The sequence below is a fragment of the Sturnus vulgaris genome, chromosome 2, assembly GCF_052056855.1.
Source record: "Sturnus vulgaris isolate bStuVul1 chromosome 2, bStuVul1.hap1, whole genome shotgun sequence".
Taxonomy (NCBI): Eukaryota; Metazoa; Chordata; class Aves; order Passeriformes; family Sturnidae; genus Sturnus; species Sturnus vulgaris.
In genome coordinates this window covers 101,410,863-101,430,763 of record NC_142244.1, presented here as the reverse complement: position 1 = coordinate 101,430,763, position 19,901 = coordinate 101,410,863, and the positions used below count along the sequence as shown (strand labels likewise).

Sequence of the window (19,901 nt, the reverse complement as noted above, 5' to 3'; positions counted from 1 at the left end):
TAAAAGCCCTAGAGATAAACAGATACTTCATCAATCTCAGACAGATGGTTACCTTTATTTTTTTTCTCATCTTCAGTAACTTTATTGGTTCTGGCTATGTATTCTTCTTTTAATTCAAGCTGATACCTAGAAACAAAAAGAATTATGGATTCCCAAAGGATGTGTGGGCACACATGCACAGGCATTTTTGTCAATTCCATTCTTTCCCAAGCTAAACTATAATCACACAATTATTTATTGACAAAATTAACTATCACAGAGCCACCAAAATGGTTGGAAAGGGCCCTGCCAATCATCTCATTCAACTACCTCCTCAAAAAGCCAAACTGTTAAAACCTGTATGGCAGTGCACATGTGGCTCTTCCTAGCCAAGTCTTGAAAACCTCAAAGGACATATATTTACCATCCTCCTGGATGATCTGTACCAGTGCTGCACTACTCTCCCAGTAGATTTTTTCCTTATGTCCAAGCTAAATCTCCCAAGCCACAACCTCCAGCCCCTGCAATACAAACTCAGAGGTCACATTTGAGAGTCCAACTCAAATGGACTATCCTGACAGACTTTACCAAGTCCTTTCCAGTTTCTTCATGACTTTTCTGAACTGGGGAGTCCAAACCTGGGCATGGTATTCCCAGCACAGCCTTCCACAGTACCTTTCAAGAGACAGTAAGTTCCCCCACTCTGATGGCCATGCTGCTTCTAATCTTACCCATCATGCTGTTTTGCCTTATTTGTCAGAGCTTGCTGCTGGCTCATAATCAACCTGGCATTCATTGTAATTTATCCACCTCCTCTTCAGAAATGCAGCTCCTCAGTCAACTCCTTTTCCCCATTTATACAACCTCACAGGGCTATTCTGCCCCGAGCACTGAGCTTTGCAGTTTTCCTTGTTAAAATTCCTAAGATTTGCACTGGCACGATTCCCAACCTTGTCAAAATCTGCCTCAACTGAAACTCTGCCATTCGTTGTGGAAATGATTCCTCTTAATTAAGCCTCATGTTCAAAGCTGAGGATGCCCTGTGCCCATATCCAGATGAAGGTGTTGGACAGTAAGGGCCCCAGAACTGGCCCCAGGGTTCCCTGCACACCCCAGTCACTGAGCACTGTCCAGGTACACCATTATTCATAGCCCAGGAGTTATCCAGCAGTTACATTGCACTGAAATGGAATTTACAGGAGCTAAGAAAACTCAGCATTCTACACGACTGGGACATAATTATAAATGGCTTCAGATATAGCCAAATCCATCCTCCTACATTTCTGCAAATGGTCCAGACCACTCAGATCCTTCTCCCAAATATGGCATTTAATGTTTACTGCAAAAATAAAAAAGATTTATTTGCTAGCAAGCATCACTACTTCTGTATAATAAACAGTAGTTCTTTAATAGTTTTCATCAATGATTTGGGACAAAAGGACATGGATCTTCCTGAGCACCTGCAGCATGCCTTAAAATTTTTTGTATGTTGATAAAATAAGCCAAGCAGCAGTTTATCCTTAAAATGCTTTGCTTCTCCTCATGTACTGAAAGGACTTTGCAATCACTATTTGTAACTAGCTGTAAGGTGAGTCAAGTAGTTGCATTTCACTGTCCCCTAACAAAACCATCAAATGCTGAGGCATTATTTTTACCAAAACCTACTATCAACATCTCTGCTCTTTAATTTAAAGACCTAAAACCACAGATAATACTGCTCACTGGCTTGCAATAAAAAGTAGTGATACATCAGTCACTTCCTTTAACTGCCTCACTGAGGTTCACAACATCAAGGAACCATCATTTGTGGTATCAAGGAATCCTTCCAGTGACCATGGTACTACAAGGAAGTACAATAGCAAAGTTAGGATTTGCCTACTGCAATACCCCAAAAGAAGTCACAGGTGACTGCCAATTCCTTAAGACCAAGCTCAAGCAGAAGGTAACCAATAAGAAGGAGATCTATATCACAGAATCCCTCTTCAAAAATGGGAAAGAGTGAAGGTAAGAGCCAGTCTGTCTGTACAATGGACTAGTATGTCTCTCACTCCTTTTCCAAGACACTTGCATCATCTCTTTAATGCTGATTTCCTCTTCATGCCTCTTCTACATTCATAAAATGATCAGTTCCTTTAACTGTGGTCAAAGGAAGTAACTAATACTGCTTCAGATCCTCTTTTCTAAACATACAAGCTAACGTCTCTTTTCCAGATATCGACATAGAATTTAAACTACAGCAATAATACAACCTATAACCAAAAGGGAATTATTTTCTATAGCAAACTTACTAGCAAATAGCCAAGCAGTAAAAGATTCAATCTGACTAAAAGAAAAACTTAAGTGCTTTGCTATGCTTTTCAAAATAAATCCTATAGAATTTATTATTCTGTTTTCATAGGAAATATTATGTGTCCTATTAGAGACAAAAAAAATTACTTTAAGAGCTCTGTCTTCAGCTTTTGGTCATACGTCTCCTCTATGTTCTTCACAGCAACCTCACGACGCCGAAGTGCATCTTCTATAGCTTTATTTTTCTCCTCCTGAACTTTCTGGGTGCTGAAATATCCAGAAATATACAGACAATGACCAGTTATAAAGTCAAAGTATTAGTCTGGGGGTTTGTTTCTTTTTCACAATAACATTTATAGACATACAAGGGCAACGTGCTTGTTTGGAATACTGCAGCAATTTGAAATCATCATCAGACTCTGTCACTGTAGTTCATTAAGAACATGGAGATGCGACACAAACTAAATTGCCCCATTTAAAATTCAGTACCAATCAATTATGCAGCTATCCCGGGTTAACCCTGGCTCAGTTTCCCACACTAGAAACACTTTAGAGGAAAGAGTGCTGAGCATGCTATACTATCAGCACCCTCTGCTGGGTTGATAAAAACTCCAAGTTCTTGTTAGCAAGATACTAATTTTGCTATGAAAAACAGATGACAAAGTAACAACATTAAGTAGTACTGAAAGTTTGACCAAAAATGGATTAGTTACTTTTTTATTTAACTAAAAAAATAGATTTTATTAGGGACAAATAATAAAATAAAAACAACCCCAAAACACAGGACTAATGAGCAAAATATTCATGTGCACTCACGAGTGTTAGGGTTACATACTGTGTTGTTTGGGTGTTAGTTTTTTTTAATTTAAGCACTTGAAAGTAAACATCTGATTCTGCGCCTGCAAAGCAATGCTGAACTGTTTTGGTTGGATGAGGCTGAATAGAAAAAAATAGAAACATCTTTTTGTATGGGGTATCCCTGCTAATAGCAGTATACAATACTGCTCAAAATGTAAACCAAAACTTCTGGGATATATAACCTATTTCAACATCACAAAGCTGAAACACCTTGAGGCAAGTTTTGCAGAATTATCATTTAGCATTGTACATATCCTTCAGCAACTTACATTTCAAATGCCTCCATCCTTTGCTTCAGTTCTGCCTCCCTGGTCCTTATGGCTTCAATATCTTTCAATAGACTTTGTCTCTGAGCGTACACTTCCCTTGCTTCTATCTGAATCACAAAATATTATCTTTAGTTTTACTTGACTGTACAACTTCATTTACTGTTTAACACACTCAAAAGGATCTTCTTCAGGAACTGACTGATCCTACTCCCATAAATACTATTTATATAGTCATTATATGAAATAACATCTGGAATAAATTTTAAGTATCTTTTTAAAATTCCCTTCCTACTTTCATTCACAATAAAAATGTTTTAGATGGAATCACTCCTGCCTACCCAGAAACACTCTTCCTTTAAGAAATAGCACTGATTAAAACTCAAGTGAAAGGAATTTTTTTTTTTTAATTGCAGAATAAACATATTCAAACACTTGACTTTTTTTAATAAACTAGTTTTGTACGTTCTTCACAAAAACGTAGTTGAAGTAACAAACACCAAAACCCACCAGTGGTAAAACGACTTAAAACTGAAACTGAGTAAACCAAGAAACTCTTTCAGATTTTGCACTTTAATTTACAGAACTCATAAAAAATTGTAAAAGGTATTCTCCAAGTGATGAACATATTAACACCAAAACCCACATCTCTTCTTATTAATAAAAATAGCTTTTTTTGCCTTTAAGCATAAAGGACATTATTTCTCTCAAAAAAAAAGTCTAAGAAGAAAATTATGGTTTTGCCATATGGATCTTTATATCAACTTTGAAAACCATGTGCATTTGACAGCACTGACAGATTCAGCTGCTGTTCCTGGTACAAAAAGTAGAGCAGTTTCTCAAGCCACATTTCCTGGACATAAAGTCATCATAGTGAAGGGGTACATGACCTGACATCTTTAATGTAAATATACCTGAAGTCTGTTAAAAGAATCCCCAGGTAAATGAAGCATAAAGTTCTCAGTGAACGCAGAAGCTGACAAGAGAAATCAAATATTTATACACAATACTTGACAGATATGTTGATCTAGTCATTGGTAGGGTTTTTTTTTTATTACTGAATTAATTTCATGCCCACAGAAGAAGACTGATAGCATAACATACGTAGTTTTCTTGTCAGCTACAAAGTACATGACCATGAAATAAATTCATGGCATGGTGATAAAATGTTTAATATTATAGCAATTTATATAGAGATCTGCACAACTGCTTTGTTAACCAATACCACATGTCCTCAGGGAAAAAAACAAGACAAACCATAAAACCACCACACCAAAGCAAAAATACAGTTAGCATTTGTGGATGACTATTATTTGGATATAAAGGTCTACTGCAGATAGCAGGGAGGTGGCAAAGCAAACAGGCAACAGAAGAGCAAACAAAAACTTAGAAGCAACAGCCTGAGATTGGGATAAGCAGTTGAGAACTACACACAAATTATTGCATACTGTACAAACAGTTACTACCCTGGCAAAACACCAAGAGTTAACAGCCCAGAGGAGTAACTCATTAATACAAAAATGTTCAAAAAAATGAAATGAGATGCTAGCTTACAGTAACGACAGTGGTTATTAATAACATTCAATATACAAAACCAAACAGAAACAGCATATCTGTACCATACAAGCTATTTATTCCATTTAGATTAAAGTCTTCCGAGCAGCTAAAAGAACTTAAGAGTGTAACTAAAAGCTATATTCAACTTTTTATGGGAAAAAAAAAAATCAGTGATCTGAATTCAGCAAAATTATTAAAACATATTTAGAAGTATTTATTACATTTAGATCCCAGCTTGCAGAACTGTTCCTTTTACAGCGATTTCTACTTAGGTGTTTATCCACACTCATTCTTGCAGTTGTTAAATGCATTCCCCTATTTATAAGTACAAATGTGAATTCTAAGTTTTCCCTAATATGCCAAGTAAGATCTGAAGGTAAATCTCCCAAAGATAAAAGAACAGTCTAACCAACGCACTGAATCATTCTGCAATAGATTAGGGAAAAAAATACTTGGAATTTTACCTCTTGTTGCTTTTGAAGCCTCTCAATAGCATTCTTTTCACGAGAAATCAAGGCTTCAGACTTTGCTTGATGCATCTTCTCTAACTCATGGCGTAGCTCAGAGATTTCTTTCTGGGTCTGCACTTTCTCCTCCATTTTAATCTTTGCTATTTCAACTTCTTTAAAATGTTCAAGCTTTTATATAAAGGAGGAAGGGAGGGTTAAATAGGGCCATCTTCAAATCAAAAAAGACAATTCCTCCTAAGACAATACAAAATTTCACCTTGAAATTCTTCTTAGAAAATGATAAATTGACTATAATTAATGACCATTATAGAAGTATGTTAGCAGCACATACTACCTAAACATCTGACACGTTTTCACGTGTTTATTTGGCATCCCAAAGCAGATCTTACACAAAACTATCAGCTTTAGACAAGAGCAGAACAGGACCCTATGAAGAACAATTGCACTGCAGGAATAATACTCTGCTTGGAATTAAGGAATGGTCACAGTCTTTTACTCCTCCTCTGACACTTGTCCCTTTCCCAAAGAACCACTTTTGACTAGTAGTTCAAGAATTGGCAGAAAAAGACCCACATCCTGAATTGCTACAAAACCACAGAAATTCACCTAGACATAAAAAGAAGTGCCAGAAATGAAAAAAAAAATGCAGAACACATAACTTCATCTAAAGAGGGTTACAGAAAGAGAAATCCCGATTCACTGACTTCTAAGCACAACTGGAAAAAAGTAAATGCACACAAACAGGAAAGCACAAATCTTGCAACTGCACAGAAGAATCATGGGAACACAGTGTGTGAAGGACAGTATATGTGAGAGCAAATGGGGTTATAAAGAGTTACAATAAAAATTTGGAAGAAAATGGAAAACAAGCACACAGGACATAAATTGTGAAGAAAAACTGAGCAAAAGAATCAAAAGAGAATGACAGAAAACTGTGAGAAAAGATTTAAGAATGGAAAAAGCACAGTAGGAATGTCTGATCGAGGAATTCAAGTCTGTGGACATAAATTTTGTGAAAAATTAAAGAAATAGTGAGACAGTACAGCATCACTTGTATATACACAAATTTGATTAGAAATATCTTACAGTAATTCACACCACGTTGCTAAGGAATTCATATAAAGCTAATTGAATTTAGAAGAGATTTACATTTGGTTAAGATCCCCTTTGTTACAACTGGTTTGCTTAAAGTGATATAAATTTAACAACAACCAAATTAACATGCTTTACATACTAAAAAAGATAGCTGGGGAATAAAGACTAAATGAAGGTAAAAGAGAGATTTAACTCTCCATCTTTCTACTTGTCTAAATAAATGATGACTACACTGAGTGCCTTTAAAAGTATGTGGAAGAATTCTGATTATTAGATTATCATTTTTATATCCCAATGAACGATTAATCTTGACAGAAATGAAAGAAAAATATATTGAAATGAAATGTAGTTGATTTTTCTATCCAAATAAACTGATGATCTTGACAGAAATTTATGGAAAAGAAAAAAGATGTATTTGACTGAAATGCCATATATTCCCTTTGCTCCATTTTTCAGACAGAAGGATTATCAAAGGATTAAGGGACAAAATTCTAATCTTATTTCCAAAATGATGCAAAATTCTCTAGAAGAGTTGTCTTCAATTATAGGAAGAAAAAAATCAGAAATTATTCATAATACCGTCTGTTATGACTTTAGAGTTTCTATGCAATGCTTTGAAATAGAATGCAAATTCTCATCAGTATTAAAAATCAATTATTTGTCAAGCAACACAACAGCAATTCCAACTTCTCAGTTGCTATGCACCATATTGAAATTCAAGCATCTAAATCTTTATTGGGAAGGAAAATTAAAATTGTGGTATAGAGTAAACATTTCTCCATAAAACAAAATAATCAAATAGTAGATAAGATTTACCACATTTTAGACAACCACAGTAAGTAAATGTTGTGTTACAAATTAACATTCGAATAAAAAGCTTAACATTCTGTGTACATTTAACAAAAAAGGGGGATGACAAATATACACATTTTATCATCAAATTAACAAGAGATATTGGATTAATTTAGCCTTCTGTGCTTGTTGTAACTAAGTATTAGATCTTTTTTTTTTTTTCAATTTACCCTAAGTATTAAAAGTCTGCAACGTGTAAAGTCAAAATTAACCAATGTCTCCCTCAAATTCATAAACCAGAGTTATACCTTTTGATGCATTTCTTCTTGAAGCTGCTTCTCTATCTCTTTTCTATATTCATTAAGTTTTACTTCTAAAGATTCATATTTCTGATGCTGAGGGTAGGAGTCTGCAAACTGTTCGTCAATCAGCTGAAGCTTCTCAGCTACAAAAACGCAACACATTCATCACAATTTAAAAGGACTCACTGCAGTTATCTCACCAAAGACTATCCTAGGGACTATCCTAAAAAGACTTGTGTGGCATATAAGCAGAGGGAGTACAGAAATGCCATTTACTTGCTTTATATATTCTTATAAACATAATATATACCTAGGAGGAGGCACTTGGTTCTTCAGGCACTATTTGTGGTATTATATAGTCATTCATCCTCTTTACCATGGGTGGACAAGAATTTCCTTTTGTATGCAACTTTTACCTTTTTTTGTATTCATATATTAATAACAGCATGCATATTATAGATTCGAGAACTCCCAATGTATGCCTAACTCTCCCACAGAAAGAGGGCACACATTTACAGTTCTGCTCTCCAGGATACATTTCAGCATATAACATTTACAGTCCATTTGTCATAGGTCTTAGCTAAATGCCTAAGAAAACACGAGTGACTAAAAAAAAAGAAAAAAATCCTTCCTTGATTTTGCCTTATTTTAAGAAAATTTAGAAATTCCATGTTGTAGTGACAGACATGAACTTTACTCATTCCAACTTCAGGTTGCATTTGAGTAAGTAACAAAACCATTCATACAATATATAAAAAGCCATACCATCTACCAGTATGAAAATATCTGGGGAGACTTGCTTGCACAGGTTGCACTTACCAAGGGACTCCCTGTAAGAAGGCACTGAAGTAGTCTGAGTTTCTGTGTTGTGAGTCTCCCTGTTTAGATGATGTTCTGTAAGTCCAATTAAAATTTGCATAAGGAAACCTAGCAAGATCCAATAGATTAGTTAGTTGTGATTTCACACCAAAATGGAATTTGAGCCTGTATTTAACAAAGCAATTTTCAATGTACAAGAAAACCTATTCGATTTACAGAAAGAACAAGTATTTCAGTAAAAATCTATACTAGTAAACAATTATGGTTTTATTGCAAGCATAATCCAGTCCATCCAGTCAGCAAAAGCCGCCCTTTCACAGCTTTTCCTTCCATCCATGTGTCTTGACTCCCAAGGTGAGTTAAGAGTGAAGATTATTAGTACTAAATTATAAAGCCTTTAGGCAACACGGGTTTTTGAAGATCAAGCTTCTTTAGGTTATACAGTATAGCTAGGTTTCATCATGCAGATATAAGAATTATTTCTTATAGAATACAATGGAAAGTCAATTAAATCTGTAACTAGCTTTTGAAGTACATTCTGCAAGCTAATACAGTGTTATAACGACAACCCAAAACCTGAGTTTTCCAAAGTTAGTATGAAAAGCCTCCAAAGAGCATTATATTTAATACCTGATTACAGATTTTCTCATATTTCTAATGTACAAGTCATTTATTTTGTAAGTGAATGTGAACAGTTAATCCACATTATAAATACGAGTTGGATAATCCTGAAATATAACATTCATCATCCTGGTGTACTGCAAGTTTCAAAATCCGACTAAATCCATATTACTCCATACCAACAGACACTCAAGAAATCTGATTTTTTATTGCTCACATTTTAATAAAAATGAAGCTAACACAATTATCTTGTCTGCATCACATGCAAACATTTTGTACCTTTATTTTCCTTCCGAGTTCCTGAAGTCTGTAAGAAAGAAAAGAAGTTTTAGCCCATCTATTTTCATCTCCACTGTAATTTAAGCTTATTTTCAAAATCAAAGTAACTTTACCAGTGATTTGTAAAGACTGGATTTTGGACTGATCCTCATTAATTGAAGAAGATCTTGCACAGTCCACAGCTTTGGGGAAAAGAAAGATCAGTTGGAAAAGGTTAATTAATTTAAAATAATTTCAAGTACACAAATGGCACTATTTTACAGTTGTAAATGTTTTCTATTTGTGAAAGTTCTATTTACTCCCTGTAAAATCATTTTTAGAGGCCTGCTGTTCTATATTTACTTATCTTCCCTACTTCAGACATACAGCAGCCAGCATGTAGCTTCATCATCAAGTGAACTGTGAAAAGAGAGTTTTGCTCTCTCCCCGCCCTCAACACATGCTTGCTACTTTCCTTGTCTGTTTTCTTGATATATCATCCAAATCAGGTGAGCTCAGTAACCCAAATGATGATTAACTACTCAGCAGGTCAAAAAATTAATTTTCAGTTTGAAACAACTTTACCCCATCACACAATTACAGAGAAGGGAAGACAAGGACTGCCCTTTTCAGCCACATTATGCAGTTAGAACAGCTTGAACTGACCAGGAACCACATATTCAGGGAACTGAATGGCCAAATAATCTTTGATCAGATTCAGTTCCCAAATGCTCTGCCACAGTCAGATTGTGGCTGCACCTTTCCAGAACAGCATCATTAGCTTTTTGCCAGTTTTAAGTATTCATGAAAACGATCCTGAATGATGGAATGTTTTGTGGAGATGATCAGAAGCTGTACCTAATGTTTGTATTTTTTATCACAAAAAATGACTTTTTCAATTGTTAGAATATGACAACCCCCAGAAAACAAAGCTCCTAAGCATCATGGAATAGGCAAAATACTGAACTTACCTTCTTCTTCTCTAATCCACTTTCTGGAAAGAAAACAGAAAGTGAATACTCATAGCCACATCTCTCTAGATGATCTGCCACCAAACTGTTGGATGCAGTGATCAAAAGTGAACTGTCTTCACTTGGAACCATCTGTGGCTGAAGTTCTCCATTCAAAATCGGGTGCATTAGTTCATGGATTAGCTGGTTTCGGAGCTGTGTCTGATATAGAAAAAAATATTGTATTATCAGTTTACCTGTGAGTCAATGAGAGTTTTACTTCTTCAAAATCCACAGGGAGCCTCATTTTATTTGTACAATCTCTAAACAGAACAGGGCAGACTAATTTTGGGAAAATCTAGAAGTGCATTATGAACACCCTGCCTTTCTTCAAAACCCTCTAGTGGTGGATACAGTGAACTCTGACTTATCCTCAAAATGTATCAAATACAGGACTAAAATGAAGCTCCCAGTCAAGACCTCACATAAACACCACTCTTGTACCCCCAGCTTCATTTTCAGATCTCTGCCTTCCTGTTTTCCTTCCCTTTGGCTTAAATAAAGTCTTCCTGATAGGGCCTCCATTTCAGGTGTTGGAACCCTCACTGATCCTCTTTTCAGTCTCATTATCAAGAAGCCACTCATGCCATCACAAAAGTAGATGACAAAATAAAGAAAAAATTCAGTGTCTTTAATATCAAATCTTTTGTAGGGATGCAAAAGAGTACTAACCAAAGAGACTTACAGGCACTAGTAGTAATTGCCTTTTTTTAGTTATATGTTTTTATTCTGTGAGTTACAAGAGAGAAAAAAAATAATCTAAAATCAGATCTCCCTTCTGTAAAAGGAAGAAATCATTATTTTCACTATACAATTATACAAGTTGTTTATACAAATTGTTTATATTAAAAGATCATGACACAAATAGTGTTTTAAGCTTTCAGCAGCAGCTATGCAACGACAGAGGTGAATAAAGAGACAGTGTGTTACCAAAAATGTGACAAAATAGTTACCAAAACTTAACAAAGCCAGCTCATCAGACTAGCCTGACATTTTAGCACGGTTTTCAAGTGAAATTAGGCTGAAAACAAAATTACAGAACTACATAATATTTTTAGTTGGGAGGATCATTGAGTCCAACTCTCAAACACAACTGAAAAAAAAGTTTTCCTTATTAATTTCTGAGCTTGTCCAGTTTCAACCAACTTTTAACAGAAGTGATGTCTCAAAAACAACCAAGAACAGCGACCTCTTATACATCTTGTAGAAAAGTGCAGGTGGAAAGCACAGGGATAAATCCCCATCCCTAATACAGAAAAGGAACATAGAAGTAACTTTCTAGACAAAGAAAACAAAGCAAGAAAATGGACTTAACAGAAAGTAATCTGATAGAATATTAGTTAAGTCAAGTGAGAAATGGTTCGAGTATTGCAAGCTTGGTAACAAACAAACAAACTGTCCTGAAGAGGAAATTCCTGGCTACAGAATTATCAATGATATTTTTGAAATACTGATCTTGAGTTTTTCCTAAGACATTCTCCTGAACAAGCAGACAGGAATAAAACAGCTCAAATAGTTTTAAACCAGGATTGTAGTGTTTTAGAAGTATTATTCATATAACATGCTTACTTATCATAGGTAATAAACACACTGTAACCTAAGAGATCCTTTCCTATTTTATATTCGAATTTATTGTTCTCTCCCCTACTTGACTTCTTTTTTCAAGCACGGGTATTTTCAAAGACCTAATACAGGCTTTTAACCTTCCTGAAAAACACCCGGAGGCCAAGGCATAATGAAAACCCATTCTGTTTAGGGAGAGCCTCCCATCTGAGGTGGGGGTTGGGAAACCCAAACACAACACACCTCACACACATCACCTCCCGGACACTAATTAGGTCGTGGCAAAAATAATACTTTGTGGAAAGAGTGAGATACTTGTACTAGGCATGGCTTTCAGGGCTCCCAGTGGTGGAGCAATACAGCGGATCACAGGTAGCACCTGCTGAAAACAAAGCACACCTTAAGTGTGTCCAGTACGCCTCGGCTCTTAAAAGTCTGATACAGCCTTTTCCGGAGTTCCTCTTGTGACAATGTCTCCCTTTCAACCGAAGCCATCCTGACCTACAACACCGAAACAAAAAGGGGCATTACTGACTCGCAGCTCGACCCACAGCCAGCGCGACGCCGAGCGCTCTGGCCACCCCCGCCTCCCCTCAGCCCGCTCGGGCTTTACCGGGGCAGCCTCCCGCTACCCACGGGAGAGCGCCGGGGCCGGGAGCAGGGGCCGGGACCGGGGTCGGGCACGGCGGGACAAGGCGGGACACGGCAGGGCAGGGCCGCTCCGGGCTGCGGGCCGGGCCGCGGCGGCCGCTGAGGCGTCACGGTGGCGCCGGATGGGGCGGGCGCAGAGCGGCGCTTCCGGCGGCCGCGGGCGGGCGGACGGGACGGGGCGCGGTGCAGGGTAGGCGGCGGGCCCGGGCGGGATTCTCCGGGCGGGTCCGGGCCCCTTCTCCCGCCCCGCCTCCTGCTCCCCCTGTGCCGCGGGCCCCCCTGGGCACGGCAGCCCCGCGGAGTCCGGCCCTTCCCCCGGGGAGGTCGGTGGGCGGCGGGACGGGCCGGCCTTTCCGGGAACCTCTGGGGCGCCCTGGGATGGAGCCGTGGGGTTGTGGCACGGCCGCCGTGTGCCAGCGAGGAGGTGCCCGCTGCCTGCCGCCCTTCCCCTTTCTGCTGCCTGAGAGCAGGGCCCGGGGAGAGACAGGCGAGCAGGGTCCTCGGGGGCGGGTGCAGCGCATCATGGCCTGGGATCGCTGTGTCCGGGTGCCTGGGGGCTCCCGGGGGGTAAATCATCAGCAGGGCAGGAGGTGATTTTAGGTACCTAGGTTCACTTCCAGCTCCGCTTTCTAAGGATATTCTCCGGCTCCCCCAGAATCTGTCAGGCTGGGAGGGAGCACAGGCACCTGGCCCAGCCTGCTTAAGCAGGGTCGTCCTGGAGCACAGGGCACAGGATTGTGTCCAGACGGTGCTGGAATAACTCCAGCCTCTCTGGAAAATATCTTCCAGTGCTCAGTCACACTCACAGCAAATAAGTTCTTGTGCCCAGGTGGAACTGCCTGGGCATCAGTTTCTGCCTGTGTTTTCTCATCCTGGTAGTTGGCTGCACCAAGAGCTCGGCTCCATCCTCTTCATGTGCATATCTAAATGTTTATCTGTCTTTAGCCTCTGGTAAATATTTTGGTAAATATCTGGTTGGCTGATTTTTAGGAGCTCTTCTACATAGATTAAGAGTTTGTATATAAACTCAACAGCATTTTTGTCTTTTCTTGTAAGGAGCACTGTTTTAAAGAATGTCTGGAAGTTTCTACTTCGTGATAGTTGGTCATCATGATAATCCCATATTTGAAATGGAATTTCTGCCTCCTGGAAAAGTAGAGTCAAAGGTGTGTTTTTCCCCCCGTGACATTCCTGTGATTCTTTTACAATTTTACAGTGCATGACAAGCATGACCAGCATGTTGTTAAAAGTAGTATCTACTGTTTTCTGGGGGTTTTTAAACAGAAATGTTGTCATAGGGAGTAGAACTCTGGATTTCTCAAGTCTCTTAAAAAATCTTTGCCAGATTATACTAGTTCTTCACAAAACACAGCTTCCTTATATATTCCCTGCTGTATGTTATAGAATATATATCTTAGTTTTGCTGTAGTAATTTATCTTAGCATATAGAGGTTTTATAATAGCTATTCACTGTTTAATGCCACTTACTTTTAAGGCATTTATATCCTCTAGTAAGGTAAAATAAAGAGCATAAATTTGAAAGTTCTATTCAGTCCTTTATGCTATAAAATACCTAATATTTAAATCATATTCATTAATCATACTTGCTTTTAAGTATATTGATAGAGAAAGACTTTGAAAATGTGAGAAATGTAATACTACTCAATAAGTAGTGTTTCCAGTGGGAAAAGAACAAATCTATCTATAAGTGGTATTGCATCAAAGAAAAAAATAGACTTCAGAATAAAAGTGCATGTTTCTGTGAGTGTATCCAAAAATGGAAGAATATGCTGTCACTGATTGGAACTGCCTGGCATCATCTCTGTTTTGAACTAATGTCCCATAAAAGATCATAAACAAAGCTACTTAGACTAGACTTCGTGTGAGGATGTGTAAAAGCTGATTTTGGGGAAAAATTGAGAGGTGAGAGTGGCAGTAGCAGCATCCCATTACTATGAGAAACAGTACAAAACGACTCATTTTTCCAGTCTAATGAAAGCTCCCAGTGTGGTTTTGTCCTGTATCTCTTCTTTGCAGATGTCCTCTGGTGTTCTAGATTGTCTACAAAGTACACGGGCCAAACACTGTGATCACTCTTGTGTTTATTGTAAGAAAAGATGCACTTTACATCTGCAGGCATATATTTAATATTAGTTCCAGGATGTTTTTCTGCACTGGATTTTAGAAAAAAGAAGGCCCCAAAACCAATAAAACAATCCTGTTTCTAGATACACAACATGAGAAAAACAGAATCTTAGGTGATTTTATCAGCATATCTGCCCTCTGTATCTCTGCTTTCCCCATCTGTCGCCCAGCTTTTACACATTGTAACCTATAGATCAATTTCTGTCAAATTTGACTGAAATGTTATAGTCCAGGAAATGATACATTTTATGTATGCTATGTAAATATCACAAAAACAGATGTCTGGAAAGAAGAGAAAAAGACATATGAGGGCCACTATTGTGGAATAAGTTAGCGGTGGGAGTTTGCCTATCAGTAAACAAAAGAATTGATGTTTGAGTTCATTCCTGAGATGTAATGCAGGCTTTAATGATTTTGTTGCTCTCAGGACTGGTTTTGTGAAAAACTTATTATTATGACCTCTTTTTTCCCTAGAAACCAAATATCATGATGACATATGCTAGTTTCATTTAATCACAGGATGGTATATGTGACATTATGTAACTTGAACACTGGTTCTGTAGCAACTTAAGCAAATGATTGCTTATATTTCATTCCTTTCACTGAATTACTCATCTGCTGTCTTCGGGAAATGCATTAGGATGATCATCGTCATCTCAACCAGTTCATTGCCCATGCTGCTCTCGACCTCGTAGATGAGAACATGTGGCTTTCTAACAACATGTATTTGAAGACTGTGGACAAGTTTAATGAATGGTTTGTTTCTGCTTTTGTTACAGCTGGACATATCCTTTTCTATTTTCTTATATTTATATAAGAAAAGCCTTTTCCCAGAAAGAGGTAAGTTAGATAAAGTGAGTTTGCAAGATTTCTCTGGCTATTCACTATTGTTAGAATCATCAGCTTCAAGAACTATGTTGGGAGGCACAGTAGCTGGGAACAGTTGGAAAGATGGATTTCTACATCTGTAGGAGCCAAAATAGCATAATGAAATGTGGTACTTACATGGAATAAAGAGGTATGAGAGGCTCTGAGCAAGCTTGTATGATTCTCTGTTCCCACCCCTTTGACCGTGCTGGAGAGAAGTGGCAGTGACATGCCTGTTGTCACTCCAATGGGGAAAATGCAGTGCCAAGCTTTGATATTATGTACAGATAGTCCTAGAACTGTTTGTTGTGAAACATTTGTTACACATAGCAAGTAACATTGAGTGGCATTTTAACTTTAGGGGTACCTGGCAGAGGTGGAGAGAGCATCATCCACATTCAGAATTACATAGGTTTAAAAAGAACAACCATGGATAGAGATGATAGGGGGATGTTACAATATAAAGGTAGTCCTTTCCAAATTTCATTGCTTCAATTACTTCTTTAAATCCTTCCTCCTATGAGTCACTGCTGTTTCACGTACAGTTAAAATATTTTAGGTGTATGTTGAATTAGATGTAAATGCTTATCTCAGGATAATGTCTCTTTTCTTTGTAAAAGTTTTATTCTCCTTAATTACTGTACATATGAGATTTATAATGCTTCATGATGTAAGGCAAGAAGATGGAATTAAGAACTTCTTTACTGACGTATATGAGTTGTATATAAAGGTAAGAACTCATTTTTTATGGTCTTGCTGCACTACGTTTAAGTGTGTTCTGCTCTTTGTGCTCAGACACAGCTGTGTTAGCATGTTTTCTGTTGGGGGCCTGTATATGCACCCGTGCAGTCCAAATGAGCCAGAGCTGGTAACGTGCAATACAAAGGCTGTATTTTCCATTAAACAGAATAGATTTTTTAAAAATTGTTATAAACTGTGCTCTTTTATACACCTTTACTTTAGTCCAGTGGTTTTTTGTAGAATACATAAGAGTGGTTTGGGTAGGAAGAGACCTTAAAATCCATCTAGTTACAACATCCCTGACATGGGCAGGGACACCTTCCACTAGACCGGACTGGTCAAAGCCCCATCCAACCTGGCCTTGAACAACTCCAGGGGTGAAGCATCAACAGCTTCTCTGGGCAACAGAGAACTTGTGGGTCAACTTCTTGTGAATCATTTTTTGGCAGTATGGTGTCATTATGATGATAATGAAAGGACTGTTCTACAGAGCTCAGTAGCTTTGCTCTCAGAACAGACAGCCCTTGTTCTCAAATCCTGGTGGTACTTCCACTAGATGGGGTCATGGCAAATAGTCACGGGAAGCATCACCATCTCAGCCTCCCATGGGCACTCAAATGATGCTAATTTCCACCGGTGTCATGGGTTTGTTCTGAGGAGCTGGTGCTGGGGGATGGCTCTGCACATGTATGGGAGAATGCAAGGGCCTGGAAATCAAGGACTATTTAGGAGGTCTGTGCTCTTAGTGGCACTAAATAGGCTGAAAGCTAGTAGTAGATGTCACCTGAAGTGACATTTTCCAGGGCTGGGCATTGTGTTTACTGATGGGTTTTTCTTCTTTCCCCAGTTTGCAATGAATCCATTTTATGAACTCAATACTCCTATTCGATCCACTGCCTTTGAAAGGAAAGTCCAGTTCCTTGGGAAGAAACACCTTTTAAGCTGAATAAATAAATTTCCTGAGTGAGTGCTTTTTCCCTACTTTCCTGATTGTTTGAACTGTTCTTCGTCTGGTTAATCCTCTGCATATTTTATATTCATCTTCTGAAGACTGCCTAATTGGATGCTGAAGCAGCTTTTTCTTTTGCAGATATAGATAAGAACACCAAGCTTCTCTGGTTAAAAATATGTTATCTCAAGAAGTTTCCTTTTATGTGGTACAAAGTCTTTAACTGTCAGAGGCTGCAGAGGTACAAAAGAAGAAACTGAGACATTATGTGTTAATGCATATGCAAATTGTAAGCCTCTGACACATGGTGGGAGGAAATCAGACCTAAATGCAAAAGATGTTGCCAGTCATCTGGTTTAATATGAGCAAAAGAGAATTCTTGACTGTTTGGCCTAAGTGTGTAATTTTATTACAGACTTTCCTACTTGTATTCATTCAGTAGAGGACTCAATCTGCAGAGTAACCCGACTATTACACTTTATGGTAGTAAATCAAGCCTCTATTTATTAATATGTAATTGTATGTATATAAATTGCTCAATAAAAAATGGATAGATCAGTAAAGCTGTCTCCAGTACTTGAAGAAATTTTGAGGAAAACCCCTAAAGTTTAAAAGTGTGTTATTTCAAATTTTAGTGCAATACACATTTAGCTGCAGTATTGCATCAATGAATGAAGTAGACCAGAACAGCTAGATCTGCCCTGACATTAATTCTAATTCACACATGAAAAAACCCCAAACTAAACTTACATGTTTGAACCCACGGTTTCTTCACATTATTTCTGCAACTGCTGAAACTTTCTTTTTGTAAATAAACTTAGAGGAGGATTTTTGAACCATGAAACTATATTTGTTGAGGTTTCAGAAAGGCATTATTTGGCCTGTCTGTCTCCTACTCCATTGTAAAATGTTTTAGGGACCATTTCGCAAAACTTAACATCATTCCAAAACAGTAATTTTTAGATAGATCATTTGGCATACATGTACCTAATACTTTGCTTGGGTTTAGAGTCTTAAGTACTCTGTTTCTTTTTGCAGCAAATCTGTATAAGCTATCTTCTTGTACTTTTTTTTTTACATGACTGAAAAGTAATTTCCAAAGGAAGTGGCATGCTGTTCTAAGAAGTATTTTGCATGGTCTGTATAATTAAGGGAACCACATGTATATGTGCTATAAATGTATAGTCAGTCATTATTTCTGCATTTACTGCAAAGCTATCACTGTAAAATGTTCCATGACAAAAAAGAACGTGATAAAGAATTTGCAATATTTACCTTAAATAAAACAGGGAATGATGTGGTATGGATGCCTGTTAAATATACTTGAAGTGATTTAGAAGAAAACTAGATAACCACAGTAACTGTACCTGATGGGGTGGTCAATGAAGATGGGAATACTTGTCTTTGCAATGTATACAAACTCCAGTGTACAGCACTTTGATAATGTCATGTAATTGTATATAAATCAACTTTTTTTTTCCTGTATACATGGAAATAACAGAAACACACTTGAGGGTAAAGCATTCTTGATGATGTGATAAGGAGCCACTGAGCTGCAGTTATTTTCTACCTCCTCCCCTGTAGCATGATGACTGATAAAATATTAACAGTTAAGATTCACTGAGGAAATAATTACATACTTAGCGGGAAGAAAATGCTTGGCAAATACAAAGGATTCGTGCTAACACTACTACCACTTTTAGAAGCTACATTTTTTATAACTGCATTTGCTGCTGCAGTAGGAGCAGCATTTTTACATTACAAATTTAAAATTTACTAATTTTACATTAAGTAAAATGAAAACATTTTCTCTCTTGCCTGATTTCTGAAGGCAATTAGCCAAATGATGCCTGTTCTTATGCCTCCCCTACAGCTTTCCCTCTTTCCTCTGAATGTAGGAAGTGTAGATGGGAAGTGCAGATTCAGGTCTGCATAGGCTTTATCAAAACAGACTGTTACTGGCCACAGGAACAGGAAAATTATGGCCTAACTCATCACCTTTGTCAGAGAGTTTGTGGTTCAGGAGCACTGTCTTGTGACAGAACTCTGAAGGCCTTGGTGAGGTAGCTCCAAGTTCCCTGCACATGGACAAACACTTGTTTATGTTTTAGTTTGTGACTCTTCACAGTCAGCTGAAAGACCACAAGCTGAAGTGATGGGTGAAAATTATCTCGTGGTCAACTAAAGTTACAAATTTGATCTAGATCTGAAGGCTGCAATTCCAGCATACTTCAGTGAACAGTTTCTTGCTGAAGAGACACCTCCTTTGTATTATGTTCCTATCCTCTCAGGGGCTTAGGAATTAAAAAAAAAGTCTGTTGCAGTACAAGAAAACAGATAATCTGCATTATACAGTAAAGGTAATAAAAAGTTTATGAGTTAAAGGGACTAGAATTACCCTAAGTCATTAAAAAAATCAAGCATAAGGAGATGAGAACATTAGCTCAAGCTAACATCAATCAACCTTGGTAAATCGGGGCTGGAAATGCAACTCAGACTCCACTTTCTACAAGATTCTATTACTGTTTAGGTAACCTGCCAGGTGACTTAAAGTAAGATCCATTTGAGGTATGGAGCAGCTGTTAAAGCAGCTTATGTAAGCATAGATAGTTTGCCATGACATGAGCTGCCCTAGGTAGATTCTTCTGCCCCTTTCCATTCTGCTCTCT

At 37.9% G+C, this 19,901-nt stretch overlaps 2 protein-coding genes across 6 annotated transcripts in view; one reads left to right on the top strand and one right to left on the bottom strand.

Moving 5' to 3' along the window:
* OFD1 (OFD1 centriole and centriolar satellite protein) overlaps positions 1-12,648 on the bottom strand; it is a 29,500-nt gene extending 16,852 nt beyond the window's left edge. For 2 of the 4 annotated variants that reach the window (XM_014875814.2, XM_088160204.1), the window contains exons 1-11: positions 12,516-12,648; positions 12,279-12,380; positions 10,278-10,478; positions 9,441-9,509; positions 9,328-9,355; positions 8,428-8,535; positions 7,615-7,751; positions 5,414-5,587; positions 3,396-3,502; positions 2,416-2,535; positions 53-126 (exon numbers count right to left, since the gene is read on the bottom strand). In XM_014875814.2, the coding sequence (XP_014731300.2) occupies positions 53-126; positions 2,416-2,535; positions 3,396-3,502; positions 5,414-5,587; positions 7,615-7,751; positions 8,428-8,535; positions 9,328-9,355; positions 9,441-9,509; positions 10,278-10,478; positions 12,279-12,374 (1,114 nt within the window). In that variant the 5' untranslated portion in view covers positions 12,375-12,380; positions 12,516-12,648. Of the gene's footprint in view, positions 1-52; positions 127-2,415; positions 2,536-3,395; positions 3,503-5,413; positions 5,588-7,614; positions 7,752-8,427; positions 8,536-9,327; positions 9,356-9,440; positions 9,510-10,277; positions 10,479-12,278; positions 12,381-12,492 lie in introns of all 4 variants that reach the window. The other 2 variants (XM_088160202.1, XM_088160203.1) reach the window with 1 other exon arrangement.
* Positions 12,649-12,652: 4 nt separating this feature from the next.
* TRAPPC2 (trafficking protein particle complex subunit 2) lies at positions 12,653-18,535 on the top strand. 2 transcript variants are annotated; one of them, XM_088160211.1, is made up of 6 exons: positions 12,653-12,720; positions 13,587-13,696; positions 15,316-15,464; positions 16,191-16,272; positions 17,131-17,246; positions 17,374-18,535. In XM_088160211.1, exons 2-5 carry the CDS (start codon positions 13,604-13,606, stop codon positions 17,227-17,229), a joined length of 423 nt encoding a protein of 140 aa, XP_088016337.1. In that variant the 5' UTR covers positions 12,653-12,720; positions 13,587-13,603; the 3' UTR covers positions 17,230-17,246; positions 17,374-18,535. The 2 variants fall into 2 exon arrangements, with proteins under 2 accessions (XP_088016337.1, XP_088016336.1); XM_088160210.1 differs by having other exon boundaries at positions 17,131-18,535.
* Positions 18,536-19,901: the final 1,366 nt, after the last annotated feature.